The 19289-nt window shown below is 43.3% G+C and overlaps 1 protein-coding gene across 4 annotated transcripts; it reads right to left on the bottom strand.

Moving 5' to 3' along the window:
• Positions 1 to 7671: 7671 nt before the first annotated feature.
• Positions 7672 to 19144, bottom strand: IPP (intracisternal A particle-promoted polypeptide). Of its 4 annotated transcripts, none has more exons than XM_028733615.2 (9): positions 18986 to 19144; positions 17940 to 18285; positions 16479 to 16910; positions 14252 to 14407; positions 13960 to 14127; positions 11930 to 12067; positions 10652 to 10774; positions 9535 to 9755; positions 7672 to 8415 (listed from the first exon to the last, which is right to left on the bottom strand). In XM_028733615.2, the coding sequence occupies exons 2-9, from the start codon at positions 18229 to 18231 to the stop codon at positions 8191 to 8193; spliced, it is 1755 nt and encodes a 584-aa protein (XP_028589448.2). In that variant the 5' UTR covers positions 18232 to 18285; positions 18986 to 19144; the 3' UTR covers positions 7672 to 8190. The 4 variants fall into 4 exon arrangements, with proteins under 4 accessions (XP_028589448.2, XP_028589449.2, XP_028589450.2 ...); XM_028733616.2 differs by lacking the exon at positions 18986 to 19144 and adding an exon at positions 18591 to 18979; XM_028733617.2 differs by lacking the exon at positions 9535 to 9755.
• Positions 19145 to 19289: the final 145 nt, after the last annotated feature.

Raw genomic sequence — 19289 nt, 5'->3', positions numbered from 1 at the left:
GGGTGAATTATTACTAGCCATAGACAATTATGCTATTTAATTAATACTACAGTTGATAAATGGCAGTAAATCTCTTGTTTTAATGGAACTTGCTTTCTGCTAAATCCTGATCAGTGGGCTGCTAACGTGGAAGCCTGCAATAGCAACCACTAGCTGGTAGTAAGTGTTCAACCTCTGTGCAAATGTTTTGGGATGGATGTTCAGTAAACAGCCAGTCTGGAAGCTCCCCATATTTAGTACTACATAAATGGGACTTCTAGTTAAGGATGGTTAGACTGTGATAAAAGTACACACAAGTCATGCTTTCCAACACAGTGCATTCCCAGGAAATTGTTAGGCGAGCATTTGCATAACAAGCTTATTTATTATTTCCTACGGGAACGTTTCTAATCTGTGATTTGTCCAAACTCCCTCCCTGGTTTTTGCCCCAAACTGCTGTAGCCAGCCAGCAAAAGAAAAAAAGAAAAAGAAAAAATGATATGTCTGATTTCTCCTGCTCCAATTTGTCCAATGAAATAGGTAGGGAAGTGACAAACAATGGCTTTTTGGATATCTGAATTAGCTGTTTATATAACAAGGTTTTGGTATAGTTCTTTGGGTTCTGATAACTGAGATTTTGGATAATTAGTGTTCCAATAGCGCAGGGGTCTGCAACCTGTGGCTCCGGAGCTGCGTGTGGCTCTTTTACACCTTTGCCGTGGCTCCGGGGCGGATACTAGCAAGGGGAGGAGGCGCATTGTGCGCCCCGACACTCCCCACTGTGGCGGGTGCTGTACTGGCTGTGACGTCGCATGGGGGCGGTGCATGCGTTAGTCACGCACTGCCCCGACGTCACTTTCCCGCCTGCTGTCAGATCGCGGCTCCGGAGATATATTTGTTGAATGGTTTCTTTAAATGTAAAGGTTCATCATTGTTCCACTCGATGTGTATGTCTTTAAGGGGCCAGAGCAAGGGCCAGAGCAAGATAACGAGACCCAACTTTAAAGCTGTGAAACATAGCAGGTGCTGCTGAGTTGTATTTGATTAAGGTGTGTCAGCATTTGGGTTTAGTATATAAGGAGCAGCACCTAGCTCTCCCATTACCCTGGGGTTTGGGTTGGTGGTTGGGTCTGGTTTGGTTGTTAATGTATTTAGTGTAAATGGAGTTTTTGTTTTTCTTATTAAAACCTTGTTTAAGTTATTTTTGAGTCCTTTTCATTTTTAATGCATGATCTCCCCAGCAAGCTATCTGCAGCGCTACCATACTGCAAATAGCCAACATCTTTGGTTATGGGCCCAGCTGCTGAGTGGATGACTGCATATTTTTGGACTCTGAGAAAGGTTTGAAAACTCCTTCTCCTGTTAGTGTAATTTTTTGTGGGTCTGGAAGAGTTCCAGAATGGTTGACCGGGTTCCTGAAGCTGAGAAGGCTCTGGTCTTCCCACAGCTAACAGATGAGAACTATAGTTTATGGTCTTTTCGGGTGGAGGCGCTTTTGACCTCTAGAGAAGTATGGACCTATGTAACTGATGACCCTCCTGACCCTGTAACTAATGCTTGGTCGAAAGGAGATGCAAAAGCCAGGGCGATAATTAATTTGGCAGTCAGCGACCAGCAAGTAGTCTATATAAGAAATAAGAAAACTGCCAAAGAAATGTGGGACAGTCTTGCAGCAGTGCATGTTAGAAAAGAGTCAGCATCTGCATTGTCGTTTTTCAAGCAGTTGTACCAGACGAAGTTGCAGCCTGGTGGTGATTTGGCAGCACACTTGAGACGTCTGGAGGCAATACGCGGCGAATTAATTCGAAGGGACATGGTGATACCTGATATTCAGTATGTTTTTATCATCCTTTGTTCCCTTAATGAGGACTTTGATGGTATAGCTAGCCAGATATCTGCTGTTCCACCAGCACAATTAACTGTGGAAGGGGTAACGGCAAGATTAATGGGCGAGTTGGATAGAAGGGAGGCTTGTGCCATAAGCACTCCTATTTCCAGAAAGAATGAGGAACGCCATATGCAAACCTGTGGTGATACAACTGCATTTAAAGCTGCAAAGCGTTGTTGGTTCTGCAATAAGCAAGGACATTTTGCAAAGGACTGCAGAGCCAAAAGAAAGCAAAGTACTCCCAAGTCTGTTTCTGTTCGTCAGTCACGGTTGTCAGCCCAGCAGCAGACATCGTATAGTAAAGACAGAAACGAGCCGCGAGCTTTTCATGCTTGGACTACAAATCGTAAAAGAATTAAAGATGCCAAGTGGAAGTCTTTTATTATAGACTCTGGAGCATCTCAGCACATCTGCAATGATCGAAGCTTGTTTATTTCTTTCGAAGAGGAAATTGGTAATGTACATTTAGCCAATTCACAAGTCTTGCAGTCGCTTGGCAGAGGTACTGTTAAACTTGACTCTTTAAACATTACAATAGCAAACTGCATTTACTGCCCGTCAGTGGACAATTTATTGTCAGTAAGGTGCTTTGCTCGTCAAGGCATAACTGTGCGTTTCTTAAAATCAATGTGTGAGTTTTTTGATGGGAACAAACGTTTATTGTATGCCCGGGACTCTGATGGTTTATATAGACTGTATTTTCGCACCTACTCCCAATCGCCTATAAATTGCAGAGCAGCACAGTCAAGCCAGGGGTTGAGGAATGTAAGGCCTCATTCCGGGTGTGTCCATGAGGCGCACAGAATTCTGGGACACCTGAATTTTGCTGATGTAATTAAGACAAAGAATATCGTTAATGGCCTCAACTTAAAACCATGTAAATTCTTTATGCAATGTCTATCCTGTTGCAAGAATAAGATTAAGGTTGCACGCAAGGGTAGGTGCTCAGATAGGAAAGTAACTGAACCATTTGAGCGTGTACATTGTGATTTAGTTGGGCCACTCCCACCATCATTAGGAGGTTCTAAGTACTGGCTTACTCTGATAGACCAGTATAGTAGATACTGTTGGACTTATGCAATAGCTGAGAAGTCCCAAGCATTTGAAAAGTATAAAGTTTTTTGCAACTGGGTAAAAACGCACTTTAACAAACCAATTAAGAACCTGTTTTCTGACCGGGGCGGGGAATTTGTTTCTGAGGATTTTGAGAAATTCCTGGAAGCGCAGGGGACTACTCATGAGTTATCTTGCCCCCGAAGTCCCTGGCAAAATGGGCTTGTTGAAGTTGTGCAGCGTGACCTACAGGCAGGGGTTAAAACGTATCTGCATGATGCTAATCTGCCCAAAGACTTTTGGGCTGAAGCACTTAATGCATTTTGTTACGTTAGAAATCGCAGTTATCATACTGGTTTAGATGTCACCCCCTATGAGAAACTGTTTAAAAAACGCCCTAATCTGAAATACCTCCGCATTTGGGGTTCAGATGTAATTATGCATTATCCTACTAAGCAAAAATTGGGTGAACGTAGTGTCCAGGGAAAATTAATGGGCTACCAGCAGGGGGCGTACAGAATTTACATACCAGCAACTGGCAAATTTCATATTACCAGAAGCATGATACAAACTGTAAATTGGAATGGAGTTGCTGTCTTCCAAGATACTGATGGTATAGATAATACTGAGGAAGAAGAGGAAGAAACAGCAGAAGAAGCAGCAGGAAATAGTGCTTCTGAATTAATGGGAAAAGACAAAAAGCCTGTTGAGTCTGATAAATTGTTTGATGATTTAAAGTCACAGGCACCCGAGGGGAGGTTAGATTCTCTTGATTTTTCTGACCGAGAGCTTAGCCTACAGGCACCTCTTCAATCTGACAATGATTTACAACCTGAAACTAGTGGTTTACTTAGTCCCATTAAGTCTGAGAAGTCTGACTCTCCTTCTGGACTGAGACGTTCAGATAGAAAGAGACAGAAGCCACAACGATTTGCAGATGAACATTTTAATACTGTGTATGCCAATAAGGCAGTTTTTGAGCCAAAAAGCTACAATGATGTTCAGAAATTACCTAAGCAACAAGCTGCAAATTGGTATAAAGCTATGAACTCCGAGATAGCTTCTTTAAAAGAGCATAACACTTGGTCTCTTGTACCACAAACCCCAGATATGCGACTTATTGATTCGAAATGGGTTTATAGAGTTAAAACGAATGACAAAAATGAAGTTGTAAGGTACAAAGCAAGATTAGTTGCTAGGGGTTTTCAACAAATTCCAGGCGAAGATTATGATTTGTGTTATTCACCAAGCGTAAAATATGAAACAGTTAAGCTTTTGTTAAAAGATGCATCACAGCGTGGGCATTCCGTTTATCACCTAGATATAAAAACTGCATATTTGTTTGCAGATTTAAAAGAACAAATTTTTATGCGTGTTCCTGAAGGCATAGACGCCGCTGAAGGTTTGGTATGCAAATTAAACAAATCCCTTTATGGTCTGCACCAAAGTGGAAGGAATTGGCACCAAACTTTAGCAAAAGAATTGCTGGATATTGGTTTTTCACAAGGAAAGGCAGACAATTGTGTGTTCATAAAGGAAAGGGCAAACTCTGTAACAAAAATATGTGTGTATGTAGATGACGTATTAATTTCTACAAAAACTAAACAGGAATATGAACAGGTGGTATCACAGTTACAGAAGAAATTTGATGTAGTGGAATTAGGCATAGCTAAAAATTACTTATCCATGCAAATTGAGAAAGGCAAAAATGGATCTTTTCTGGTTCATCAAACTGCAAAAATTGATGATCTTGTTGAAATGCTATGTTTAGAAAATGCAAATGGGAAGGAAACACCTATGGTGTGTGGTTTCACCTTTACAGGTGAAGACAAGCCATTTCCTAACAAAACTTTGTATCGTTCTGCTATAGGCAAGCTAAATTTCATTCAAAGAATCTCAAGACCAGATATAACTTATGCTTTTCACTTTCTGGCAAAATTTGTGGAAAAGCCTACTACACAATGTTTCTCTGCTCTTAAGAGAGTGGTAATGTACCTTAAACATACCAAACATTATAGGTTGCAGTTTACAACATGTATTGACAAAGGTTTTGAAATTTTCTGCGATGCATCTCATGCAATGGAACAAAATAATTGCAGGGGTGTGTCTGGTATGGTGTTTTGTTATAACGGTTGTCCATTTGAATGGAAGTCCCAAACACAAACCATTATTTGTCTCTCCACAACAGAAAGTGAATTATGTGCATGCGTTCAGGCCACTCGTGATGTAGAATGGTATCTGCAAGTGTTTGCAGACCTACAGATGCAAGTAACACTACCAGTAAAAGTTTACCTTGATTCCCAGAGTGGACTTGCTATCCTGTGCTCAGAGACCAATACGCAGCGCACTAGAGTCTTAAGGTTACGTTTAGAATTTGTAAAGCAACTAATTGCTGATGAAATGGTTGTATTTGAATATGTTCCTGGTGACAGTCAAATTGCGGACATTTTTACAAAAGCACTTCCAAAGGTTACACATGAAAAACATGTACAAAGTATGCTTTCTGTTTTTGTTCCACAATGATGAACCGCAGGGGAAATGTTGAATGGTTTCTTTAAATGTAAAGGTTCATCATTGTTCCACTCGATGTGTATGTCTTTAAGGGGCCAGAGCAAGATAACGAGACCCAACTTTAAAGCTGTGAAACATAGCAGGTGCTGCTGAGTTGTATTTGATTAAGGTGTGTCAGCATTTGGGTTTAGTATATAAGGAGCAGCACCTAGCTCTCCCATTACCCTGGGGTTTGGGTTGGTGGTTGGGTCTGGTTTGGTTGTTAATGTATTTAGTGTAAATGGAGTTTTTGTTTTTCTTATTAAAACCTTGTTTAAGTTATTTTTGAGTCCTTTTCATTTTTAATGCATGATCTCCCCAGCAAGCTATCTGCAGCGCTACCATACTGCAAATAGCCAACAATATTTGTTTTAAATGTTGCAATGGTTTTGCGGCTCCCAGGTATTTTTTTCTTCGGAAACGAGTCCGAGTGGCTCTTTTTGTCTTAAAGGTTGCAGACCCCTGCAATAGTGGGACCTGCATGTATTTTATTTATTTGTTTATTTATTAGATTTATATGCCGCCCTTCATCAGAAGATCTCAGGGCAGTTTACAGGATAAAATACAAGGTAAAAATGGATGTAAATATTTAAAACAAAGACAACAAAACAATCCTTCCTTCTCACAAACACATTTAAAAGGCTATAGAATATTAATCAACCAAAAGCCTGGTTGAAGAGTTAAGTTTTGTCTGGTGTCTAAAGATGAAGGTGCCAGGTGAAGCTCTGTAAGGAGAGCATTCTACAAATGGGAAGCTACTGCAGAAAAGGCCTGTTCGTGTGTTGCCACCCTCCGAACCCCATGTGGAGGCACATGGAGAAAGGCCTCAGATGAATGCAGAGTCTGGGACAGTACAGTCGAACCTCTACTTACCACTGCCTCTTATGGTCGTTCCAAGTCGCGACCGTGGCAAACCTGGAAGTAACCAGTGGGTTTGCTGCTGTTTGTGCATGCGCAGGAGTGACAATCACCATTTGCACATGCGCAGAAGTGGGCAATCGCCTGTGCACAACGGCACCTCTTCCAGCAACCTGTTTCAACCTCTGGATGGACCTCCGGAACAGATTATGGTTGCAAATAGAGGTTCCACTGTATATGGGAAGCAGTCCTTCATGTATTTTGTGGTCCTGAGCTGTTTAAGGCTTTATAGGTCAAAACCAGCACTCTGAATTGGGACCAGAAGCTAATTGACAGCCAAAGCAGTTGGGCTAGGATCTGTGTAATATACCCCAGTGGCTGCCTGGCCGCCAAATTCTGCACCAGCTGAAGCTTCCAAACTGTCTTCAGAGGCAGCCCTATGTATCAGGCATTGCAGTAATCTAACATAGAGGTTACCAAAGTATAGACAACAGAAGTTAGGGGCGCAGATAGGGGTGCAGCTGGGCCACCAGCCAAAGCTGATGGAAGGCACTCTGTGCCATCAAGGCCTCTTGAGCCTCAAGCAAAGGATCCAGGAGTACCCGCAAGCTATGTACCTGCTCCTTCAGAGGGAGTGTAACCCCATCCTCTCAGCCATTTGGTCTAAGTTGCCTCAGTCTTCTTTGGATTGAGCTTCAGTTTGTTGTCTGTCATCCAGTGCATTACTGGGGCAAGACATCGGTCCAGCACATCCAGTGCCTCCCTTGCAGATGCAAAGGAGAAGTAGAGCTGTGTGTCATAAGGCAGGGAACTGTTTTCCACTGACATGGTAATAGTACTGAGCCATAAATAGTGATGCTTCTCCACCGATGTAACTGTGTATGGGGTATGGTGCTACAAAGATGGAAAAGGCATTTATGATATAACAAATGAACTGGTAGGCTACCATCTGATGTTAGATCATTTTGCTACTGCCATTTCCCTCCAATTTCTTTATTGTGCTTGTTTTTATTACTTTTAACTCTTTGCTTTACCATGGAAGCACAGGGCATGATGTGGATACTTTGGAAGTCACACGGGGCAGCCTGTAATGAAATGTGAAGACAGATTTGGTTTTGGTTTTTAATATTCCAGTTGTCTCCTGTCTTAAACAGTCCTACATAGCTAAGTATGCATATGTGGAACAAAAGCCCAAAGCCAAGGGCAGATTCTTAATACCCAACATGAGCCAGGGAATGGAATATTCTTATCTGTCTTGAGTCCCATCAGGGAAAGAGGTGGCATATGAATGTATGTATGTATGTATGTATGTATAAATAAATAAATAAATAAATAAATAAGAGTGAGATGTAAACTACTTTCATTTTGTAAGCAAGTTTGACTTATTCCTAAAGGCAATGAGCAGCTAAAACAAAAGTCCCAAACAAGTACGTAAATAATAACGCCATCATTTTGTTGCATTTCTCCAAGGAAACTAATTTAGGCTATGGAAAGCCAACATCTGCTCATAAATAAATAATATAATGGATTTTCATGAGAATAAAACTATTGCTTAGGATCCCCGTTAAGAAGTAATGTGGTTAGGACAATTTCAACCTTCTCCACTTCAAATACAGCAAGTCCAACTGCATTCTGATTGTGTCTTGGCATGTGACGAACAGCAGAGGGTTTTCCAAGTGTCAAGGGCAGCAATCAACCATCAACAAACTGCCAGAATCACCCATGAAGTCTATGTTCCACATGGAGAAGCATACGGTTTCAGTAGAGCCTGTGAACAGAAGTCTCTAGCCCAAACTGTCACCATTCTGAGAACATTTGAAAATCCACTCTCCAATCTTAGTTGTTTTTAAGTGTTCTGTTCTTCAGAGCACTGCCACACCTCCCTCACAGCGGCTGGTGATCATGTTAGCAATTTCAGTCCAAGTATCCAAATGCGGATTATAAACTTCCACAGAATCTGATGTTACTGGGGCAGATGAATCATAACTGGCAGTCCTTCCTCCAATGGCGTAAAGGAGGCCATTCACAGCTACAACACATACTCCAGCTCTTGGGACCTTCATTGAAGCAACGTCTACCCATTTCTCCTAATGAATGAAACAAATAAAAAAATGTTTTCTATGTAGTATGTTCCTCTCCAGAGATGTGCTTTAAATCTACAGTTAGCAGGTATAAATAAACACTAGGAAGGTCTGTGTTAAACTGACCATTCACTGTATTCTTAGTAGTGGAATTCCAATTCATCGTCATGATTTATTGATATACTGCCCTATACCAGGCACCCCCAAACTCTGCCTTCCAGCTGTTTTGGGACTACAACTCCCATCATCCCTGGCTAACAGGACCAGTGGTCAGGGATGATGGGAGTTGTAGTCCCAAAACAGCTGGAAGGCCGAGTTTGGGGGTGCCTGCCCTATACCCATGGGTTTACTACTACTGTTTACTATTATTGCTGTTGCATTTCTTTTCTATCCTTCCCTCCAAATGAGCCTAAGTACAGAGCCAGGGGGTGGCAAATATTCAAATTAATTCTGAGTAAAAACGAGATGGGAGGCGGGAAAGGAATATTTGCACATTCAAAAGCAAGTGTATCATGGTGTCACAACAGGAAAACAGAAGGACTGTAACCCCGTTTAGTTACTACTTGGCATAGTGGCATGAGATTTTATAGTTACTAGCCTACTTATCACCTGGGAAGTAGGACCCTTAGGCTATATATAGACATAAGAACCTCCAGCAGCAGGTGAAAGTTTCTGCTGTGGGAGGAGCTCTACTTCCCCCTCTCTCCCTGCTTAGTATGTTTACCTATTTAAACACCCCCACCCCACCCCCCAGAAGCAATCTGGTTTTCTTAGACTTAAAATATTGCTCTAGACACTTTGCACAGGTGAGTGGCTTCATGGCTGCAACAAGAACCAGTCAATTAATACGCTACCTAGTTGGCTTCTTATGAAAACAGGGAAAACTGGATATTCCTGAACGTCATTCAGTTGAGAAGTCTAAGTATAGGCCAACATCAGGTTCATTGCTTTAACTATGTGCATCTGAACATAACCTTACACACACGACTTCAGCTGCATTGGGGGACTTGTGAACGCATTACTAACAACTTCATTTCTTTGTACCTATCAATGAGACAAACTACTGCAAACCAACATAAACAACGAATACACCTTGGAATCTGATTTGTGGGAACTGAAACCTACCTCTTCAAAAGAGTATTTCTCAACACTTGGAAGAGCATCTTCAGACTCATTCAATCCTCCAATAGCATAGATACAGTCATTCAGAGCAGCCACACCCAGATATGCCCTTCTGGTGCCCATTTCAGGGAGTGCAGACCAGCGCTTAGATATTGGATCATAGGCATCGACAGAACACAGTTCTATTCCTTCATTACTGATGCCCCCAACAATATAAATTAAACCTGGAAATGCAAGGAATTTCTATTATACCTATGCCACACCAGCACTGTTGGTATTCAATGATTTCTAGAAAACATGCACTGGACTGTAATCTGCAGCCCAGTAATTCCCAAGAATTTCAGTGGTCTTCCTTACTAGGACTGTTCTTGAATGAGTGGGTTGTGGATTGCAGTTTGAAGTTGCTTTCTAAACTATCAGCTCTTTTGCACAATGCAACAAAATTGTTGCACATAGTCTGCTCGATGCCCTTCAAGATAGCATACCACTTGTTAGGTTATCAATTTTTCCAAATGCTCACCTCAATTCTATGCATGCCTACTCAGAAGTAAGTTAAATTCAAATGGGACTTGAGGTAAGTGTGTATACCACAAGCAGCCTTCCATGTCTCTACCTGGCCCCTAGAACACTCCACAAGCCTTGAAGTATCCTGGAACCAATTTAAGGGCCTTGTAAATTAATACAAGAACCATGAACCTGAACTGACAGCCTATGGGCTAGCTAGTGCAAGCTTTTGAGCACCTGAGTTACGTGCTGCCGATAGTCTGTCCCCATCCGCAATCTAGCTGCAAGGTTTACCACAAGTTGGAGTGCCAAACCAGCCCAAGGGTAGTCTGTGACAGTATTAACAATAAGCAACAATTATTCAAATACAGTGGTACTTCTGGATACGAATGGGATCTGTTTCGGATCCCTGTTTGCATCCTGAAGCGAACGCGGGTCGCGATTCGCCACTTCCACGCATGCGCGTGACGTCATTTTGACCGTCTGCACATGCGCGAGCGGCGAAACCTGGAAGTAACGTGTTCCGTTACTTCCGGGTCACCACGGAGCTCAACCTGAAAGAGCTCAACCTGAAGCATATTTAACCTGAGGTATGACTGTATCCAAGCCCACTCACCTTGCATTTCACAGCACCCAAAATTGTAGCGCGGCACAGCCATGCTGCCCACCACTTCCCAGCTATTCTCTTCAGGATCAAAACGTTCAATCGAGGTGCCAATCTCTGCTCCAACCCAGCCTCCTGAAAACAAGAGTAAGTTTGAAGGCAAGGAAGAGAAAACATTGTTAATATTTCTATCTCCTTGAAGCAGCTACAATGGCAGCTGAGCCAAAAAGGCTGTCTAATGTAAAGGTGGCTAGGGCTGATGAAGTTGGAACCCAACATCTGGAAGGCCACATTGCTAGAGCAACATAAATGTTTTCTATTTGTACATATCTGTATGTACAAAGCCTACAGGCTGTCCGGGGCTGTATTACTGAAGCCTGATTTTCTGCAGCAGTAAACTCTTTTGAACCATAAGCTGCCTCTGTGTGGTGACAGTAACTGGGGGCAACTTCTGCTGCATGAGTTATCTCGCTATCTCTGTTAGCAACAGCTAGCATTGAACCCCCCCAAATGCGGAAGGGGCTGAGCCAGCATGGGATCCATTGGATCCTGAACCAACCCTGCTGCTATCACATGATAACAATTTGCCCAATCCAGGCATCTTCACTGAGCCAAGATTTATTCTTGCACATTTTCCCTTGTCCCCTCAGGGCTTTTTTTCTGCATTTCTACTTTCCAGCGCTATAGACGTAGCACTGGCTGCACCACCCCATCAAGCCCTGCTGCTGCAAGCCAGAGGACAGGATTGCAGCTTAATTTCTCTGCAAACTGTCTGGAGACTCCAACAGGACAGCAAGCAAGTTGTAGGCAAGGCAGCTCTCAGCTACGTCACCAACAAATATTCCAGGCTTTGGAATCTTCAAGAATTTACTGAAGGAAAACATTTGCATTTGGCTACTGAAAAACCTAGCAGTTCGAAAGCATGTCAAAGTGCAAGTAGATAAATAGGTACCGCTCCGGCGGGAAGGTAAACGGCGTTTCCGTGCGCTGCTCTGGTTCGCCAGAAGCAGTTTAGTCATGCTGGCCACATGACCCGGAAGCTGTACGCCGGCTCCCTCGGCCAATAAAGCGAGATGAGCACCCCAACCCCAGAGTCGGCCATGACTGGACCTAATGGTCAGGGGTCCCTTTACCTTTTTACTGAAAAAAGGATACTTAACCAGAGAAGCTACTAGTTAGTTGCTACCATACACGTTGGGTGTTATTCCTATTTTCTACAGTATACAACACTAAAGAAACTCTGCCCCTAGCTTAAGGAGGTAATGGATTTTGTAGAGTTAAAGGACTTGCCAAAAGCATAGATGGTACCATAACAAGCACACACTCCAAGTCCACAGCGAGGATGGTTCATAGATGCTACAGCTGCCCACTGTTTAGTAATAGGATCATAACGTTCAGTACAATCAAATATCATAGAGTCTTTTTCACCTTAGAAGAGAGGCAAGAACATAGTGAAGTTAAGACATCTTTTGTATGCTATCTCTTCAATATATCGATCAACTAATAGCAGAATAGTTCATCCATTTGAGCATCTTAGCATAGTTGCAAGATGCAATGCTTCATTTCTGAAGCCAAAGGTCTTCTCCTTCCCCCAATGCCCAATTTCTAAATGAGCTCTCTGATGCACAGGTACCACCAGTCAAAACTGGTATGACTTTATCTCCAAAATACAAGTTATCCAGCATAAAGGAAAATGTAAATCATACCATCTTCTTTAAGTAATATGCAATAATTGCATTTCTGCAAAATTCTAACTACCGAAAGGTTTGAGGGATTAAATACCCAAAGGAAAAAAAGCATGAAGCAGGAACAGCAATGGCAGGATGTTAATTAATAGGACAGTGAGTATCAGGATGGAATGCTTCAACAGTTAACAGTATTTACAAAACTTTTCATTTCACACAGCAGTAGTCTGTATACTACAGATGCACTTAGAGTTTTCACTTTTGGCAGGAACTTTACCACATCCTTAGCAAGTATAACTAAGATAAGGCACAGCTCCACTTTTGGATGCAATGCCTCCTATGAGTGCCTGGTGTTCCAGTTTATAAATGAAAACACTTTGCATGCAGAAGATTCCTGGTTCAAATCTCTGGTACCTCCTGTTGAAATGATGAGGTAGCAGGTGATGTGAAAGACCTCTCTCCACCTGAAAGTCTGGAGAACGAGAGTGGAACTGGACTAGGTGGACAAATAGTCTGACCTAGTATGTAAGGCAGCTCCCTACATTTCCTTAAGCCTACAAAAAGCAGCTGCCATTGAATGACCACAAGCAATTGTATTTTTAGTAGCAGTGGCTGTAGAACAGGAAAGAAGATCATTTGAAGCATCTACGTTTATTTGGCAACACAGAAAGTTCTGGTAGGTTTCATAGTTGTTTATATGCATATATAAATAAAACAGGGACCATTTAATGCAAAACAGTAAACCATTTAATGCAAAACTATGGTTTAGTGCTATGTGGATCAGAATGAAGGAGCCGAGAACCAGCTCACACACTCAGCACCCTCCACCCCCAATGCAGTAAGGATATGTTTAGTTTAACTTTTACAGAATGCTGTCTTAGTGTAATGTCTGAATCAGGGATCCTGATTTAAAACAAACTTAAGATTTGTAATATGCTAATTCCAAACCACACTTACAAAACCAGATAATTAGAATTTGTTTTAAGCCAGGATCTAAACTCCATGGGAGAAGCACTCAAGCTCGATGCATCACTCAAGCTCATCCATATAGCACTAAACCATGGTTTGTGTGTGTACTATGCAAGTGTGAGAGATGATAATACAAAAATATGTAGGGAAGGTGAAAGCAAATGTGATCAAAGTTTTTTCTTCCTCTTCCTCCTGCCACCCTGAAAGAAGTACAGGGGCTCACCCAGGCTCCTCCAGAAAAAAGAGATCTTCAGGGGTGGAAGGTACAATGGGACACTGAGAAAAGTCATTGATCATTTTACTTTGATAACCCTATATGTGAGTGGAACTGCATCTGTGTGTTTGACTACATACCTATGAATGTCTGCAATATGTTAGCAAGACAATGAATGGGTTTATGTCTGCATGGTGCAAGGACTGAAGAAGTCTGGGGAAATGGACTGTACCAGAGTCCCCAAACCCTGGGAATCCCAAACGGCAAAGCCCAGATATTCTCCCTGTCAAACTCAGGACATCATTGTACCTTTTGTATACTGTGGCTTTAGAATGCTACATATTGTCTCTGGGCGAGTTCCTTCCACTAAGTGAATAATAAGAAAGACCTGTGGCAAGTACTAAATAACAGCCTATTCCCCCACCCCCAGAAATGCAATTCTTTGCCCTTACCTCCAATAGCATAGATCATTCCTCCAACTACTGCAACTCCCAGCCCATTTCGAGCCTGGTGCAAAGAAGACACAGTAGTCCAGTACTGACTGAAAGTGTCAAAACGCTCCACACAACTGAGAGCTCTGCTGTCACTCCAACGGCCTCCCTGCAAGCGAGTATATCCACCTATTCAAAAAACAGAGATGGCAGGCACCATTAGCAGCTCCACAGGCTCTTCACATGCAGCGTTTCTCCAACAGTTCAGGTTCTGAAGAGACATGAAATGCTAATGAGGAGACAGGATTCCTACCTACTGCATACAGGTACTTCCTGGCTTTCCTCCTGGGACGTGCCTTTGCCGCCTGCAGGAAACTGCTAACCTTGCTCTCTTTTGGAGATTTACACACTTCGCAGTATTCTTTTAACAGGGTTTGAAGGGCCACTCGAAGGCTGAAATCAGGAACCCCTTGAGAAGACAAAAGCATGGGACAATCAGTGATAGTCAATCTACAGATAAACCAGGTGGATGTGTAGTTTTTAGCAATTACATTGTTATTGATTTATTGCAGGGCTTGGAAACCTCAGGTCGGGAGCCAAATGCAGTCCTGCCTGCCTTACCTTTGGGACTCTCCCCAGACAATCTATTCTTCCTCAGACCCACCATATCCCCAGGCCACATCCCTCACCGCCTTTGAATCACACACTCTTTAGGTGCTTTTGAGTGGCTAGAATGTGTCTTTGAACTCTGATGCTTACCTGGATGGAAGACAGAGAGATGTTTAGGTGTGTGTGTAGAAACTAGTGTACAGTGGTACCTCAGGTTAAGAACTTAATTAGTTCTGGAGGTCCATTCTTAACCTGAAACTGTTCTTAACCTGAGGTACCACTTTAGCTAATGGGGCTCCTGCTGCCGCCGCCACACAATTTCTGTTCTCATCCTGAAGCAAAGTTCTTAACCTGAGGTACTATTTCTGGGTTAGCGGAGCCTGTAAACTGAAGCGTCTGTAACCTGAAGCGTCTGTAGCCCGAGGTACCACTGTACTATACAAAGGTAAATTTGAAATTCCTTGCTCTACCAACTTTTTCCTCCAGCCCCACCTATCGCTGGTATGTGGACCCCAGAAGGGAATGTGGCCCTTGGGCAGAAAAATGTTTCCCACTACTGATTTATTGGATTTGCGGCTTGCCTCCAGCCAAAGAGCTCAGCATAGAGCTCCAGCCAAAGAGCTCACAGCACATTTTAAAAATCAATCAATAAACTCATATACTAAAATACATCACTTTCCTCCTGCTTCCTTAACCCCAACCATTAAGAGCCAATATATATGTACAGCAAAATGCCTCGTAGCCCTTCTGGGAAATATCCAGGCTCAGATTTTGTTCAATCTATAGGGCAGAAAGAAGTTCCCCAGACTCCTAATGTTGTCTACATTAATGGGTCTCATTAACAGCCTTTGTGAATACAGACCAGGCCAGATTAAAAAGTATAAAGGCTCTATGTTGAACTACAGTCTTCACCCTTTCCTTTGATACATAAACCAATTTTTCACCAGTAAGTATGCACACCTCAAGTTAGGCACATACTCATCCGCACTCCATCCAGCAGAAGTTTTCAGCCTTACCCTTCACACTGACCAAACTGTGAGTATTTGGGGTTTTCCAGGAGATGGGAGCATATTTTGTGGGAATGAGGGATTTATGTGGAAATTGTTCCGTTTGGTTGTGTGCTTTCTAATGTTTTATGACTACTTTTGTTATGTTGTAGTTATTTTTTCCCCATGTTGTTAGCTACCTTGAACATGGTTTGAACTGTGAAAAGGCGGCATACAAATAAAATTATGGATGTGTGTGTGTATGTATCCAATTTTCCCTGCCTGTTAGAAGTGAAATGCCACCATGTTCTGCCTCATGTTGCAAGGTCTTTTTAATGGATCTTAAACTAGAGCCTAGGGCTTGCCGATCAGAAGGTCGGCGTTTCAAATCCCCGTGACAGGGCGAGCTCCCATTGCTCGGTCCCTGCTCCTGCCAACCTAGCAGTTCGAAAGCACGTCAAAGTGCAAGTAGATAAATAGGTACCACTCTGGCAGGAAGGTAACCGGCATTTCCGTGTGCTGCTCTGGTTCACCAGAAGCGGCTTAGTCATGCTGGCCACATGACCTGGAAGCTGTACGCCGGCTCCCTCGGCCAGTAAAGCGAGATGAGCGCCGCAACCCCAGAGTCATCTGCAACTGGACCTAATGGTCAGTGGTCCCTTTACCTTTACCTTACCCAGTATTACCCACAGCTGCAAACTTCCAAAACTATTTTCAGCTTTATCACAGGCCCCAATCTGGCAGGTGCTATATGTAATAGTGATTCCAGGCCTAAATGCTAATGAGAGGTTTTGGAGCTCTTCTGGGATGCCAGTGTTTCTAGTTGTTAGGGCTTCACAAAATTAGTCCGAAGAGCCCACAATGGGTCACTGAGTGATGTGAAAAGATATACAGATTTAGATACAGAGTTGTAGTACAGACACACACTACCCTACTCTGAGTTACCTTCTATGTATTTCAAGAGTCTCTGTGGGGGTAACAACGGAAATCGAACTGTATCCAGTATTTCCACCACGTGTTTCTTTCTTCTCCCCAGGTCCTTCAGAATCCATTGCATTGCAGCTATGAAAACCTGGTACTCATCTTCTATGCTCAGTTCCTCACTTCGCAATATCTTAATGAGCTGGTCCTTTGTCAGAGCCAGGAATTCCTCTCCATCCTGGATGTCCAGGAAATGGGCATGGATGTAATTCTCTGTGAATTCTAGCAGATCGTGACAGGCAATTTGCTCGGAGAACTGGAAGAGTCCAATGCAGTTTGAAGGGTCAATCTGCCCCTTCAGAAATTCACAGCAAAGGTCTACAACTTCTGTGAGTTGGAACATGTCTGCTGCCACAATCAACTCCTGGACATTACTTTCACCAATGCTGACTATGCCTAAACACACAACAGAGAACTATTTCAGGTGGTACGAAATCTTGCCAATACAATAGCATACAGTTTGACCACAAAATTTGTGAATGTCCCTTGAATAAGTACATTATAGCCACATTATTAATATCTTAGGGGGAGTATCATCAGCGATCAAAATAATTAACTGATCAAGAAACGTTACAGCACAGGCACCCTTTTTAGTAAACCAAATAGCACAGATTGAATGTTTTCCCCCACCCCACTAAACGGATGATAAAACAGCTAATGCTATGGTAATTAACTGGCTCTGTTCATAAAGAATTGCAAATGGGTCTCAATTATAACTTCAAACTGGGAACATAGACATTGACAAGACTAAATGTTCCTCCTTACCCCTCCCCAAACCCCAGCACATAGTTAGCATGACAGAGAAAACTAGATTAGAAGCCCTCTACCTCACATTTGGGATGCGGGTGGCGCTGTGGGTAAAAGCCTCAGTGCCTAGGGCTTGCCGATCGAAAGGTCGGCAGTTCGAATCCCAGCGGCGGGGTGCGCTCCCGTTGTTCGGTCCCAGCGCCTGCCAACCTAGCAGTTCGAAAGCACCCCTGGGTGCAAGTAGATAAATAGGGACCGCTTACTAGTGGGAAGGTAAACGGCTCGCCAGAGCAGCGATGTCATGCTGGCCACATGACCCGGAAGTGTCTCCGGACAGCGCTGGCCCCCGGCCTCTTGAGTGAGATGGGCGCACAACCCTAGAGTCTGTCAAGACTGGCCCGTACGGGCAGGGGTACCTTTACCTTACATTTTATTTTTTCATGCAGAGTGAACTTTTCTTATGGATGAACATTCAGTCAAGGGAGCTCCTCATATGAACTCTGAAGTGTTACAATTCAGACCAATGAAGACCTTGTGACATAATTTGGGGGATGCCTGTGATGTACTCAGTGACAAGTTATAAAACGGCACATACATTTGATTCACAAGCTCCAGGATACTAAGGCATTGCCAAAAAGCATAACATGGTCTCAAAAATGTTTTAGAAATGAAGTCTACCTGTGTAAATAAAGTCCAGCAGGATCTGAAAGATGTCAGCCTCCACACCTAGGATCCGTACAACATCCTTTGAAGACTCTTTCATCCCTCCTGCAAACAGAGCTGCAAAATAAGGACTGCTTGCAGCCAAGACAAGCCGGTGGACTTTAAATACTTCTTCACCAACCTGGAGCTGCACATCACAGAAGTGCTGCCCACATCTCATCTTGTTGATCTGGGCCAGTATAAGACGAGCATGCCTGTCTGCCAAGAAGGGGAATTCGCTGGTGTTGGAACAAGGCACACAAGCCATGGCAGGATCACAGAGAAATGGAGTGAGTGATGCCCATCATCCCCCAATGATGATCTAGGAAGGACAAGAAACCCTTTGAAAATTAAAGATCTAATGACAGGGTTAGTAATGAACCTAATTTTGAGTGACAATAACATTTCCCCCTTTAATAAACTAAGGACGCTTCCAGGTCTGATCAGCCCGGATTTCAGTTTTGGTCCCCACAGGTAATAAATCCTGTTGATTTCAATCAGATTTATTTCCAAATAAGCCTGTTTAGGGGTGCAGCCCTAATCTAATTTCACCAAAAGGAACATGACAGGCACAACACAAACAACCGTACTAAGAAGGCCTGAGAATGAAATCGCTATTCATTTTACCTGCATCACTCTAGGAAAATAGATTGGGACCTTGTCACATCCTCAGCACGACAATCAGAACAGGAATACGGAATTAGGAAAAGAAGAAGCGGTCTGGGTGGCATTACTGAAACGGACGCTCGGTAAGGGAGCACAATATTAATGGAATTAGCACTTTGCACACGCTCAGAGACAAGCTTCTGTTTCTATGTCCCTATGCTCAACTACAGTTCGAATTAAGCTAATCGGCACTCAGGTCTAAAACAAGGGAAGGCTAACGCAGCGCGAGAACTTAATAACTCTATTGCATCCAATACTTAAAATTAACAGTCGGGGCGGGAGGCGGGGACTGTGAGCTATCAAAACACGGGATTGCCTCGCCTGTTCATTTGCGCGCAACGGACTCTAGACACTACCTTCTTCTTCTTTTCCACTCAGCCATTCATGGTCCTTCCCCGATTTCCCAACAACTTTTGCGTCCGCCCGCCCCGCCCCCCGGCCTTTCCGGCACCAGAGAAAGCTGGGAAGAAGCGTCCATTCAACGCTCTCCGGGACGGGAGATACCACTGCGCATGTCTCGGGGAGCCGGAGACGGGCCGGAGAAGGAAGGCGACTCTTGGCGCTTGCGCATTATAGACTGTGAAGGCCTTTGCCCGTAATAGAAGGAGAGGGTCGAAGAGAGGATGCGCGGGAGAGAACGCTGCGCGCGCGAAAAAGAGA

The sequence above is a fragment of the Podarcis muralis genome, chromosome 5 (assembly GCF_964188315.1).
Source record: "Podarcis muralis chromosome 5, rPodMur119.hap1.1, whole genome shotgun sequence".
NCBI lineage: Eukaryota > Metazoa > Chordata > Lepidosauria > Squamata > Lacertidae > Podarcis > Podarcis muralis.
This window is presented reverse-complemented; position numbering and strand designations above follow the sequence as displayed.